This window comes from Notothenia coriiceps, unplaced genomic scaffold (genome assembly GCF_000735185.1).
Source record: "Notothenia coriiceps isolate Sejong01 unplaced genomic scaffold, NC01 NC01_scaffold00017075, whole genome shotgun sequence".
Taxonomy (NCBI): Eukaryota; Metazoa; Chordata; class Actinopteri; order Perciformes; family Nototheniidae; genus Notothenia; species Notothenia coriiceps.
The window spans coordinates 13,619-27,020 of record NW_011349776.1 but is presented as its reverse complement, the minus strand read 5'-3'; the positions used below and the strand labels follow the sequence as shown (position 1 = coordinate 27,020).

The window sequence follows — 13,402 nt, the reverse complement described above, 5'->3', positions numbered from 1 at the left end:
TTGTTCAGAGGAAGGCTGTTGGGTGTGTAACTTGTTCCCTCTTGTGGTGAGAAGTGTATGCTACAAATACAGAGACTTCATAATCAAGATGCTCTGATGTGGAGAGGAAATATAATTTTACTGCCACAACACACAACCATTACATCTCATGATTCTCTTCATCCTCTGTGCTTTCTGAGCACTTAATGGACCTCTTGTCGTCTTTGAATAAGATACAAAATAGAACCCTACATTTTGAATCTAGCATCGCATTTTCATATCACAAGAATTGTTTGCATGCTTTTCTTTTGAGATGCATTGGTTTTATGAATGTTATTGCTGTAAATGTATTTTGAGACATTAAAGAAATACGAGAAAGAACACATGTATAGATTCAAAGGTTTTATTGTTATTGTTATAGCTTAATTATCATGATTTTATTTCTAAATCTTTCTAAAGACTGATGTTGTGGCGTTCTGCCTAAATTAAGATGCACTCATTTACATGTAATATAAGGAAGGTTGGGGGTTGCGTGAGCCCCCATAGAAATGAGGTACAATCCAAGCCACAGTAAATCAAGAATACATACATAATGTTGTGAATCGAAAATATACATCCAATCTTCCCTTTTATCTATACAGGAAAAAAACATTTTTCTCTTCAAAGAATCCCTCCTCAAAGCTTACATTTTTTTTATAATGGTTAATGTCAGCTGATTTGTATATAAAGTCATAATATGTTAAAAACAAGTAAAAAAGATTCATGAGTGTCATAATGTCATATTCAAACAGATCCATTTAAAGCTTATCACTGTGATTGTTTCAAGTTTGAATTTATTTTTCAATTAGTTATGTTACAAATATTACCATTTTGAATAAGGTGCAGGTAACAGTATACTTAATTAGTCAAAGATAATATTTTTATAAAAATAAGATTGTCAGAGGCAGTCTTAGTCAAAACTATTAATGTGAGTGTGTGTGTTCATGTGTGTCTATCCATGTGCAATTGAATTGTCAGGGTAACCTCGTTGTCAATCACCCAGTTTGCTCTCAGCTGAGCAGCGTCTTACTAAAGATTCAACGTGCCCCTGTGTCACCATTCGCAGAGAGTCATTCTGGCTTTAAAAGCCTCTCACATGCCTTCTCTGAAGTGGGGCATTGAGGTGTTAACAATGCAGGGTTTTAGCCTCAGAGCTGGATGGGTCCTCCAGCTTTAACCTATGCCTGCAAAGACACAGGGCTGAGTGGAGATGGAGACCAGGAGAAAAGATTGGTATCCATTATCTTACTCGTCAGCTGCACTCAGGATACTCGATGCTGATCAGATTTAAAACCCAAATGCAACCCTGACAACCTAGGCTCTATCTGTCACTGCATGTTCACATATACTTAAACACTGTAAAGCAATCCCTTTTTAAAAAATCCATCTTAAAGATTTGGTTCACCCAAATTGCAAAAATGCATTTCATCACTCAGTGATTTTTAGCTACACAGATTTGATTCTGATTGCCCAGGTGTCCGATATTAATCTCTTAATGTTCTGCAACCGGTCCAATAAAACTGAAGAGCATTGAATGTCAGGAGTGGGGCTCAGAAGATTCAGTAGTCTCCCAATACATGAGTAATTCAGTAGTCTCCCAATACATGAGTAATTCAGTAGTCTCCCAATAAACCTGAAACAGTTATTTGCCATATCTTGCACTCATCATTGTTCACCAGAGGGCAGTATCCACCCACACAACAGAGTCAGACATTGCATGAGGGAGATTTCCTGTGTCTGGCTTTTTGATATTTCACACACAAATGCTTCTGTGTGTCTGAGGGGGAATTCACAGCACAGCTAATCTTTTGAGGTCTGCATTTTATTCGCGATTGACAGATACTTTTTTTTCTCTTGCAGAAAGTTTGCATTCCCACAGCAGCCGTAGATGGACAATCATCCCGTTGAGACATGGTGGGCAGCCGAGATTTCAACTGACATTTTCATCTCACTCTCTCAGAAATAAATACATTCTAATCCGTGGCCATAGGGTGTATATCTTCTGGCTGAATTTAAGTAGTTGCCAGAAGGACTTTTTAAACATCTGAAGTTATGTGTGAGTGTGTGTGATGAAACCAGTATCTGCTGCTCACTCATGCGTGACTCAAAACAAAACAACAAAGGTATTTTTTGAAGAGCTGAAAAGTAGAACCATATATCTTTGGACCATCTTAGAACGCTTATATCCTGGATTTTTAGAAATGCACACATTTTAGTACCTCTTTGTTACTAATCAATGTTAATCACTTTACCCCTGATATCTTACCCAACTCCATTATGTGGATTTACTTTGGCAAATCCATTAATTCAGTGTGAGAGCAAGTGCAATTGAAACAAAGAAAAATGTCCACATAGGTCGCTGTGATCCAACTCCATTCCTGGCTCGAGTTGTATGAACCTGTGCTCTGACTCTCTTCGCATGCAGGTCAGGATTCTCAACCAAAGAACTAGCAATGTATCTACCAGATGCTGTGCTCTTCAAGGAACAGTTGTAGGGAACACCTGAAAGACTGTGCTCCAGGTAACTATGGATAGTCAGCCAACCGTTGTCCACCTGTTTCGTAGTGTGTTGCTTCACAGAGCCATCTGAGAGATTGTGGGAGCCGTGAAACCAGTGCACATCTCCGTCCGGGTAGACATGTCTGAAGGTGCAGGTGGGATGGCCCTCATTCCAAACACCCTCAACGGACCAACAACACTCTGAGGGGAAGACCATAAGAAGAGCATCTAAATTAACTTTAAAAATGCACTTCAAGACATACCATAAAGTACTCAACGATTTCTACAATCAAATCTAGACCAATCACAAGGGAGCAGTGTTGGAAATTGAATTTACTCAAAATGTGAGTAAATTCAATGAGTAAAATTAGCCCTACAGTCCAGTAATTAAGCAGCTAATCCATAAAGGGCAATTGGCTACCCTGCTCCACAGTCCTCAAAAGCAAACCACCATAAATGTCAAAATCCAAACATAAACGATATTCAAAGATAACATTTAACTTCATCCTAATATGTAATCCTTCTTAAACATCATTGTCTTGTACATTGAAATGTATTTTTTTTCTAATCTTGCTTACTTTGATTTGTCCCATTTGCAACCAGACTGCCAGCCACATGCTACATTTAAAAATGTATATACTGTATATGCTAAAACTATATTCTCCTCTGCATATATTTATTTATCAAGTCACCTTGCTAGAAAATACATTTTATCTAGACTAACACATGATATTAGTTACTGAAGCTTTCAAATAAATGTATTGGAGAGTAGAAGAAAAGATTGCAGAAAAAATATATACTCAAATAACTCAAATGTATACTATTACTATAACTGTTATCTCTATTGAGCTGTTATTTATGAGCAGGTCTCCCCTTTCCAAAGCAAGCAACAATAAGCCAACAGAGGCTGTTAGGAAGAAGACTATTATTTAGTAAAACGAATGTTAACAATACAGAATTTTAAATATATAACAAATACGCTTTTAAAAATGTTTTTATAAAGAAGCAGGACATGCATTTAACACGTGTGTTAGTCCACAAGGATACACACAACCCAACTGGGTGAGTCACACTGAATGTAAACACACTGTGGACACTGACCTTGTACCTCCACGATTAATTTTGCATTGGAAGCTCCACGGTTGGATTGTAGTTTGCAGATGTAAGGCTTTGAGTTTCCGCTCTCCAGTGGCAGCACTCTTTTAAAGATGAGGGACAGTTGTCCATGTTTGTAGTCACAACGGAAGTCACTTCGGCTGTGGGGTTTGATTTTTCCTTCCTCGTCCACTGAACAGAGAGAAGTTTGGTTTTGGATCCACGCCATGTGTTTGATTGATAGTCCATTTAGAGATGAGGACACGTCGCAGTTTAGAGTAACCTGTTTGCCGCACTTCGCAGTAATCTTTGGACTCACATTAAGTTTCACCAACTCTGGAGACAAAGATACAAATATTATACGGAAATACAGAAGAACAAAAGCTTCATGTTTGTTCAGCATTGTCATCAGCACAATTCCAGCTACTTTTGGGAACTATAAACTCTGCTTGTTATCTAAACTTTTAGAGAGAAGAGCCAGAGATAGTTTTCCTTCTGTATAACCATAATAATTTTTGACCTACGATGAGTATTGGTTCTGAACAAATGACTTTAAACTTAAAAAATAACTTTACATACCTTGTGTTGTAAGAGTAAATGCATTTAAAAGCCAGAGAAGTTTAAGCAATGCGGTGTACTCCATTGTCTCCTTTGCATTCTACTGTAACAAAGAGAGCAATCACATACAAAAAAGTTTACACACTGCACGTTTTTCTGCAGGCAAGTTGAAACTTCATCTTAGTAGACTGGTATTTTGAAAACATATGAAAGTCTAGAACTGACCTCAGGATGATTTGTGCTTCTCCTCAGCTTTTCCCAACTAGTCTGTGATTCCTTAGTAGCATGAGTATCGTCCTTGAGACTTGTTCCTAAGTGCAGAATGTTAATGATTACAGTATTATAAAGAGAAACGACCAGGAAGGGTTATCTCTTCGGAGGGAGTGTGCTGGAGAGTGTGTGTGTCAGAGAAAGTGAAAGAAACACAGAGTGAAGGCCTATTCATAAATCAAATAAAGCTGCAACAAGCAGAGACTTGTAAGATCCTCTTTGATGTTTTGCAGCAACTCATTTAACTGAATTCAACTCTCATGAAGATGTTCCCATGATGTCACCATGACTCTTTGATACTGACAAGTCCCCTTGCAAATAGCCAAGGGCAAAAGGCCCTGACTTAAGTTCCAAATAATCCCCCTCACTCATATAAGGACCATGTTGTGTCCTTTTGTAAATGCATTAGTCATTTTATCGGAAGTCGTCATGTAAGCATGGAAGCGTGAGATAAATGTCAGTAACACACTCTTCTGTAAACCTAAGCTTATTATAAACACATCAAAAATCAAGCAGTGTAGCTTGTATTTAGTTATTTGCCCTAATTTGTTTTACTGTTTATGTTTCCTCTTAATTGACTCTATAGACAACGTTTCGCTGTTGGGCCACAATTATAGGAATCAGTTTCTGTTGGTGAACCACACCAGAGTTTAGTTTTGGAAAATTCAGAGGATATTACCAAGCTACAAGGCTGTATTTTGGAGAAAGGTCTTGATTAATTCAACTTTGACATCTATAACATATCACTACTTATATGTGTTCATCAAAGGATTATGCAACCCCATTTCTTAAATTATTATCACTTGCAAATTCAAGGAAAAGATCACGTGGATGCGAAGCAGGGTTTCCGAACAAGACACACTTCTCTGTAGGGTACTTTTTATAATGTTGTCACCCATATTGCAGCTGCCATCTGCTTTCTTGCCCAATACTGGACCGATTTAGAAAAATATGAGGTTACCATTAGTTACTTAGAGACACAACATGTGAAAATAGGGTCCATGTTAATCTAGACTGTTGTGCCTCTCTACTTACTTTCTATCTCTTTGGGGAGTGCATTGACGTAGACACGTTGTGCCTCTTGACTTTTGTCCCTCTTCACTTGTGCCCCTGTCCCCTTCTCATAATTTCCACCCTATTCTAAGGGGAAGCATTTACGCAATGTGGTGCCTTTTCCTTTCAGGTTCTCACTTTGTATTTCTTCACCCCTTTCCCTCAAACTATTTTAGGAGAGTGCATTTACGTAGACACGTTGTGCCTCTCTTCCTCTGTTTCTTACTTCTCTCTTCCTACCCCTATCTCTCAGACCCATCCTAAGGGAGCAGACACGTTCTGCCTCTCGATCTCCGAGGGTCAAAGATTCATATGGCCAGGGGTTCCTTTGAGCGATATGCGCCGGCCCTTGCCTTAAGCCTTGGACTTCTACACAACTGCACAGGTCTTGATAGATAGAGTGGGGAAGTTCAGGGGAACAATTTACTGTTGATTGACATATTCCTTCATTGCAAGGCACACAATCAACTTTGACAATGTCCTCTGCTATACTTTCCATCTTTAGAGTATCTGTATTTCAGCTAGACTTCACAAAGGATGCTAGAGTTTCTGTTTTTACACTGCTTTACCAGTGGGGAAACTGAGAGGAATACAAGATACAAGTTTTTTTTTGGAAAAGAATATTGAGTCACAACTTTGGAAACGAAATAAAAAATCCTTTGCAACCGTCTCAAATGTATTTACAACAAATGCTCTAGTCATAATAAGCGTTGATTTTCCCTAGCCCTTTTCGGACAACTACAGTAAAAGTGCTAATTAGACAGCGGGGTCCAGTGTGTGACAGATATTAAGTAACTGCTAGTAATTTAACTAATTGATTACTGGGAGACGGGAAGCAGAGCAGAGCCTGACAAAGAGATCTTAGAGACTTACAACAGGCGGGATTGCAGAAGTGTTTAACAGCTAAAAAGAGAAATAAATGTTTTGGAAACATTTTTTTTTGGTATATAACATTTTGATCCAATCAAAACTATGAGGGATAAATTTGTCCCATCTACTTTCCACTGTGGTTATTTTTAGGCACAACAGTAGCAATAATTGGATGTGAAGGAAGATACTGCTGGTTGTAGAGACCCTAGTGAGGGTTATGGAAAACAAAACTGCTGAGTATACAACACATGCAAATTTGAATGCACCGAGATGCAGACATCTTGCCTGGGAACCAGACTCATCTGTGAGCTCATGTTTTATTTGGCCTGGCAGATGCGTCTGTTCCCTGTCTGCCTGAAACACATTTTCAGCAACTTGAAATCTGGCAGGCCAATCAAAATAGTTTATTTATTATAAAAAAGTCTGAGACTATGACTGTAAACAGAAGCATTGTTGAGCTATTTTTGAAACAAACAAGATGGCTGCAGCTGATGTGGAACCTATTGTTAAAGACCTTTTACATCAGTATTGAAAGAACCGGATGGTAAATGATTAAACTTCTATCTCGTTCACGAACATATCATAAACCATTACAGCACATTTGTGCAACCTGTAGAACTGCTCACTCAGCTCATGTTGTAATTGGCTGTAGGTCTATCCAATGGGGTCTTGGGACCGTTCATAACGTCCCCTGGCAATCAATAATCAGAGATGTTCCAGACTCATTTACATTTTGTCAGGTTAAATTATGTGCATAGCTTACATCCCAATTAGAAGGCACTGGATGTGATTAATCAGCTGAAGTTACCATGTTCAATTCTCTTATTTCTCTCTCCATATGGGAGCAGCATCTTGGCATCGGTGTTAAACATCAGCACTGCATGCATTAATGGAGCATTACCTTCTGATTCAATGAGGACACTATACAGATGACCCCTGCAAAAAAAACGAAATCTCTGACCGTTACTGGCGACAGTCTTGCACTGAGAGAAATAAAGGCGGCAGGGTTTTGAAATAGAAGAAGAAGATTTGGAATAAAATGTACAATATATCTGGTTGCTTTATGGATTTCAGAACTTCAACAACTATCCATTGGGAGTTGGACTGCTCTACAAGATTCACAATAGATACAGCGTAGTTATTGGCAGTTATTATCTGAAGTCCCATGCCCGGCAAAAGTGCAACATACAATATACTTTATACATAAAAGGAGACAGTCAGATATGTTTCCCAATCTTTCAGCACTAAAATAATGTTGCACTGCTTAACTCTTCAAGACTGCAGTCATTATTTTCACAGCAACAATAAGAGCATCGGTATTGACCTTTACCCTTGCTGCAGGTCTGTGTGTTTTTATGAGATCATTACAACCAACAATTGTCAATGCTGATTTTGTCATAAAGTTAATCATGAATCAACAATCTAGCCCTTGTAACACTTGACACCATTGTGGTGTTTTTTCTTCTTCTTCTTCAAAACATCAGCTGACCCTGTGTATTCATCATCCTCTGAACAGCCTTCATGTATTATGCAATCATTCAATTATTTTCTTAATACAACACAACTTCCCCATTACATTTCCTGGAGCTGTTGATCCTGCCCTTGTAGTTTGATCAGGTCTATTGTATTAACAGCCATCATCAGCCACTCAGCATTGATTCAGGATAGTGTCAACGCTTTCACGCCTGTATGTTCTACATGTACACAATATCATCCTAATAACATTTGTCATTCTGCAAACCCTGCGCCTATTCCAAACAGGTGAGGTAATTGGTTTGCATATAGTTACTGGGTTGTCTTACTGTAGGTCGTATCTGAATTGTCATCACCAGGATATTATTATTAGCTTTGATTCCATCACTGACCTGTCTGCAATCTGTCTTTTGCTATGTGTGCACACTGGTTGATATACATGTCATACTTCAATTCAGTGATGCACATTAGAGAGAAACCCATGGTGCTAAAGTATCAGGACTTCCCTGATGGCTGCATTGCGGCTTAGTAACACGGGATGTCAAGTTTTATCCTGTACTTAATTGCTGTAGGGACCCGATTATCCATAACGCTGAGTTCTATCTGGTGCTTTAACATGATTAGCAGTAGGTCTAAACTGCTGAAGATGTCCGGTAATTGGTAAATAAAGTTTGATGGTAATTGCAAGCTCAAGATTGGCCAGTTGTGTTTCAATCATACTTTGGACCTGTTGCTATGGTGATTTATCTGGTAATTTTAACGTGGCTAGAAGTGGAAAACTTCACATGTTCGAGTCTGGTGATTCGTGAAGTTAAAGGATTACAAAAAAAAAAAATGTTATGGACTGAAAGATTGTCCCGCAAAGCTAAAGAGGATTTATGTGACCTTTCCTGGATTTCACTTCTGATAGATGAATCACTTGTGACTTAAGAAGAGGGTGTTTCAGTGATTGTAAACACTGGTCAATATTCTTATAACCATCAATATAAAATAACATAAATTAAAAAGCACCAAAGTTGTGAAGTCTTTAAACTACATAAATGTAAACTTGTGCACTTCATAAGCTGGTGATCCTCCATTGCATCAGAGTCTTCAACATGCTACTAAGTAGCACTCATAATTCCAGTGGATATAATTCTTTTTTTAGGACTTGCTGGTAAACCCTCATCCAAATCCACTCTAACTCTCAGCCTCACCGAGATGTAATGAATCTAAACTGTGCTGACACTTAACTCTAAAAGTTTCCATTCGAAAAGCAACCTGCAACACTAGTGGTAACTGAACTGGAGTCTCAATGCTTCATTTTGTTGAAACAAAAATAAATGTTGTTTAAAGTCAGTACAAAGAAGTTATGGACATTAAAAAAAGGCTATACATAAATTCCTGTATAATGAAACTACATTTGTTTGTTAATTATGTTCAGATGGAAACATATCTTCTCCAAGATAACGTTTGTTTTTGGCGTATAACAAACACCTTTATAATCAAAGTCTGTCGCAGTCTGCTCATGTGGGAACTCGAAGTATGAATGTCAAATGGGTCAGGGGGGAAATCTAACACAGGATCTTCCAAAAGGAAGCTGCTGTTCCTGTCTCGGGTCAGACCTAGAGCCAATGTTGACTTGAAAAATGTATGTCTGTACCTAAAATAACTGTACAAATGTTATTTATTCAAGCTGAACCATTACATTTATCCTAACCCTAACTATTTTTGTGTGGTTTTTGTTTTGCGGGGTTTTTATTTTGCTTTGTTTCCTTTTAGGTTCTTAACCGTGTGTTTACAAGTGAAAATACGTTTCCCTCAAAACATAACTGGGAATGCAGGTAGTATATCAGCTGTAGCTGAAATATAATTATTAATTACCTTGTGAGGTAACTAGATTTGGTCAACTGATAGAAACAAGGAACATCATTTGTATTGTTGTACCCGTATCAAAGTCTATATTGGCTTTGGGTTAATCATTGCCACTACCATCATAAAGGTAAAATACTGGCACAATACTAACTTGCTAATCGGAACTCCTTCAAACAGTATGCACGTTTAGTTGTTTTCTGTTTTCGCTGTTTAATCACAGACAACAGAAAAAGTAATAAGCAGTTACAATTATAAGCCATGTCCTGAGAAAAACAAAAGGATTTGCAAACTGTTTCTTAATGTCATATGTTTGAACAGGGATTTGGTTGTTTGAGCTGGGTTGGGAACCTTTACTATTGTATAACTATGATACTGGATATAAAACCCAACTTGACCTGACATTTTGACAAGACACTAACATTTTTTAAGTTACTACTCCTGATATAGTTAACTTATTTTACCTTTTTAGTATTTCACCAAATGTAGCTTTTTGTCATTTTGCCAAAAACTAGCAAATCTAAAACTACGTTGTTTGCTTATACCTCAAACTATGATTTATGAGAACTTTATTAAGCAATAACGTCTCGCATAATTGGTGTAGTGTATATATAGTGCAGTGTTCACGGGGAATCTGGACCAGAAGACAGGACTATGAATCATAAGCACATAAGTGATAGCACTTTGAAAACCATCTTTGTTCTCAGTTCAACACAGTATTTTCTGGCTCAGGTTATTAGCCTTTTGTTTTCTCCAATTTTCTACCACATCTTTAACTGACTTGAACTGTTCTCTTCGTTCACCAATTTCAGTGTGTTCATTTGTCTTCCACTCACACCTCGGAGAACAGTTCTAATGGTTGTAGATAGAGTAAATCTTGTTAATGCAGGTTAATTAAACACATCCTCAATAAGCATTAATCCAGATTATACTCTTACCCTTTCAGGCTCTCTACGTGCTCTCTCTTTTCAGCATCTTTTGAATGCTGATTGCAGCCATCAGCGGCATGGTTAGAGTACTTATTACAGCCATTAGTGGTGACTGGTGACATCCAGAACATGCCATGGCAGGATGCAATTAATGCCCCCCTGTCCTCTTTTATGAGACGTAAGGCACAAAGTGGACAAAAGGCAAGAAGAAATCATTTGTAAATAATTTGTTTAAACTTGAAGAAGAAAAGCAGTTCAATGGAGTTTCTTTGTTGGAGTGGCCGCAAGGTAGCAAGTGAATTGCAGCCACTCAAATAAAATTGAGCCAATTTTACAAAATAGTCACAGTGGATCTCTGCCGGCGGACAGTAATAAGTTTTAGCTGTAGTGTATTTTTGAGGAACAAAAGTTAGAAGGGAGTGGAAACACGCAGCCCTCTCATTCCTCTCTCATTTCCGTCTCACTGAGTTCATACATGTCGTGAAAACATGATTTGTCTGCTTTGAACAATAGCAAACCAACGTTAGCGTTATAACAGAAGGTGTGGCATTTGGGACTTTCCTTTAAGATGAGTTTCGCTTTGTGAAAAAGTTAATAATTTTCTAGATTTAGGGTGGGATCAAATACTCAGAGGTTGTTTTTACTATGTTTACCCGCACTAGGGACATGCCTATCAGAGTGAGATATTCTGTATGCTCCTCAAGTCATAGATCTATTTTAATTTATTTTATTCGTAATGTGTCTCTGAAGAAAAGAGAGCTTCATCTGGTTTCGTGTTTCCCATCCTTTTTAAGGTAACAATATATGGTAAACATTGAAGCAAGATGAAAATGTAGAATACTGAAAGCTAAAATGATGCATATTTTAAGTAGGAGCAAGGAAAAAGCATTCTATCCACACTAAACACTAACTCAGCCTTAGTAGCCACCATCTTCAGGTTGAAGTGTGCTTGTGAATGTTTAAAGCACCTTATATTGCAAGCTCTGCCACCATTGTATGAGATCTGTATGTGTGTGAATGGGTGAAGGCTGGCTTGTTTTCAGATATCATTTTGAGTGGTCAAGTAGAGCAAAAAAGAGCTATATAAATGCAATTCATTTATCATTTATATAGTCTACGTATGTATGTTATTGATTTGATAGCAAAAGAGACATCACATTAAGGAAAATGTGCGGAGAAACAAAGTGCATCTGACTTATTATCAAAGGCAAGGATAATGAATTTAACATGCCCCAAAGCAAGTCATTTTGTTCGGCTAGAGTCTTTATAAAGCAAAGTCATCCACATTTCATCTGTCTTTGTCACATTCTGCTTTCTCACTCACCTATTTTCTGCATTAACCTTCCTTAGTCACCTGGTAGTCACACACTGTCTCTCTCTCTCACTCTGTTACACCCATCAGCTCCATTAGTATTTAGGCCCACTTCACTTTCACCTCAGTTCCAGATCGTACTTTGCAGCATGCCAGTCTTTCCTGCATTACCCTCCAGATTGCTCTCCCGGTTTCGACCCTGCCTGTCCCTGACCTGCCTGCCTCGCCTGCTCCCTGACCCGGTCTGTACCTACGACTCCCGTCTTGCTTTCTCCTGGAACCTTTGCTTGTCCCCGACCAGCCCTTTGCCTACTATCTGCGGTTTTGTCTCCTACCAGCCTATTGCCTTTAATAAAGCTGGTTACTGACTATCCCTGGTTTCCCGTGTGTTGCATTTTGGTCCTCAGCTCGTTTGTGACAGTCTTCAAAGATTTGTTTATCTGCCTTAAACAATTTACAACGATTTAGGTTTTTTTCAAAAAGTTATATGTAGTTCCATAGATAGTTTGTCAAGCTACCTGATTTGTAATGACACTAACACACAGTTCCATAATATACGCAAAATGTTAAAGAAGAATATCAATTGACTGGAAACAAGTTCAAACTTTTACCAAAGCATTACCTTGGTTCAATAATTGACTGGAAACAAGTTCAAACTTTTACCAAAGCAGCTTTAGTAACAGTTTGAACTTGTTTCCAGTCAATTATTGAACCAAGGTAATGCTTTGGCAAAGCATTACCTTGGTTCAATAATTGTCCCACTATAGTACAAACTTTGCCTATCTTGCACTTCCCACAGCAATGAAGAAAAGCCATTTTAGTTCTTTACTTGACAATCCAGCACAATCTGTGTACATTCTCATGTACATATTCATTTCAACCAACATATGTGAGATCATTAGCAAACATTTGAAGATGCTGCATTCTGAAAACTTTTAAGCTGCAGGAGGAAAAACACCTGGGACTGTCACGGTGACAGACACATCCTTACACCGACATACGCAGACACACATATGCTAACAATCATTTAAAACTAACACTTAAACCTAAGATCAGCTTCTCAAAGTAGAGAATATTATCCCCTAACTTTATGATAACTCACAGATGGATTGAGATGTCTGTAATTCTAGTTTACCTAGGAGACTTAACTCCAGACTGCTTTACACTAATAAGCTTGCACACCATGATATAACTCCCTCTCTGCCTGTGCCCTCTGTTGGAGCCCTAAAACTTGAAGGACATGTTCCTCACACACACAATCATTCATCACATTTATGAGCTGATCTGGAAGCTTTGCTGTGCTCATAACCACACCACCCGACCAAATGTCCACCAATAAAGTCTGCAATCATTGAGTTGAGGTCCACTGGGAGGATTGTTGCAGGATACAACATGAGAGTACACAGAAACAGGATGAGCTGGGTTTGAGGGAAGTATTTTAACAAAGAGTACAAGTATTGTACACGATTTTAGG

General features: G+C 38.3%; 1 protein-coding gene across 2 annotated transcripts; it reads right to left on the bottom strand.

Annotated features, from left to right (window-relative positions):
- Positions 1-1,861: 1,861 nt before the first annotated feature.
- Positions 1,862-12,005, bottom strand: LOC104950125 (uncharacterized). 2 transcript variants are annotated; one of them, XM_010776600.1, is made up of 5 exons: positions 11,941-12,005; positions 4,396-4,481; positions 4,192-4,270; positions 3,619-3,948; positions 1,862-2,718 (listed from the first exon to the last, which is right to left on the bottom strand). In XM_010776600.1, exons 1-5 carry the CDS (start codon positions 11,951-11,953, stop codon positions 2,321-2,323), a joined length of 906 nt encoding a protein of 301 aa, XP_010774902.1. In that variant the 5' UTR covers positions 11,954-12,005; the 3' UTR covers positions 1,862-2,320. The 2 variants fall into 2 exon arrangements, with proteins under 2 accessions (XP_010774902.1, XP_010774903.1); XM_010776601.1 differs by lacking the exon at positions 11,941-12,005 and having other exon boundaries at positions 4,192-4,273; positions 4,396-4,564.
- Between the last annotated feature and the right edge of the window lie 1,397 nt (positions 12,006-13,402).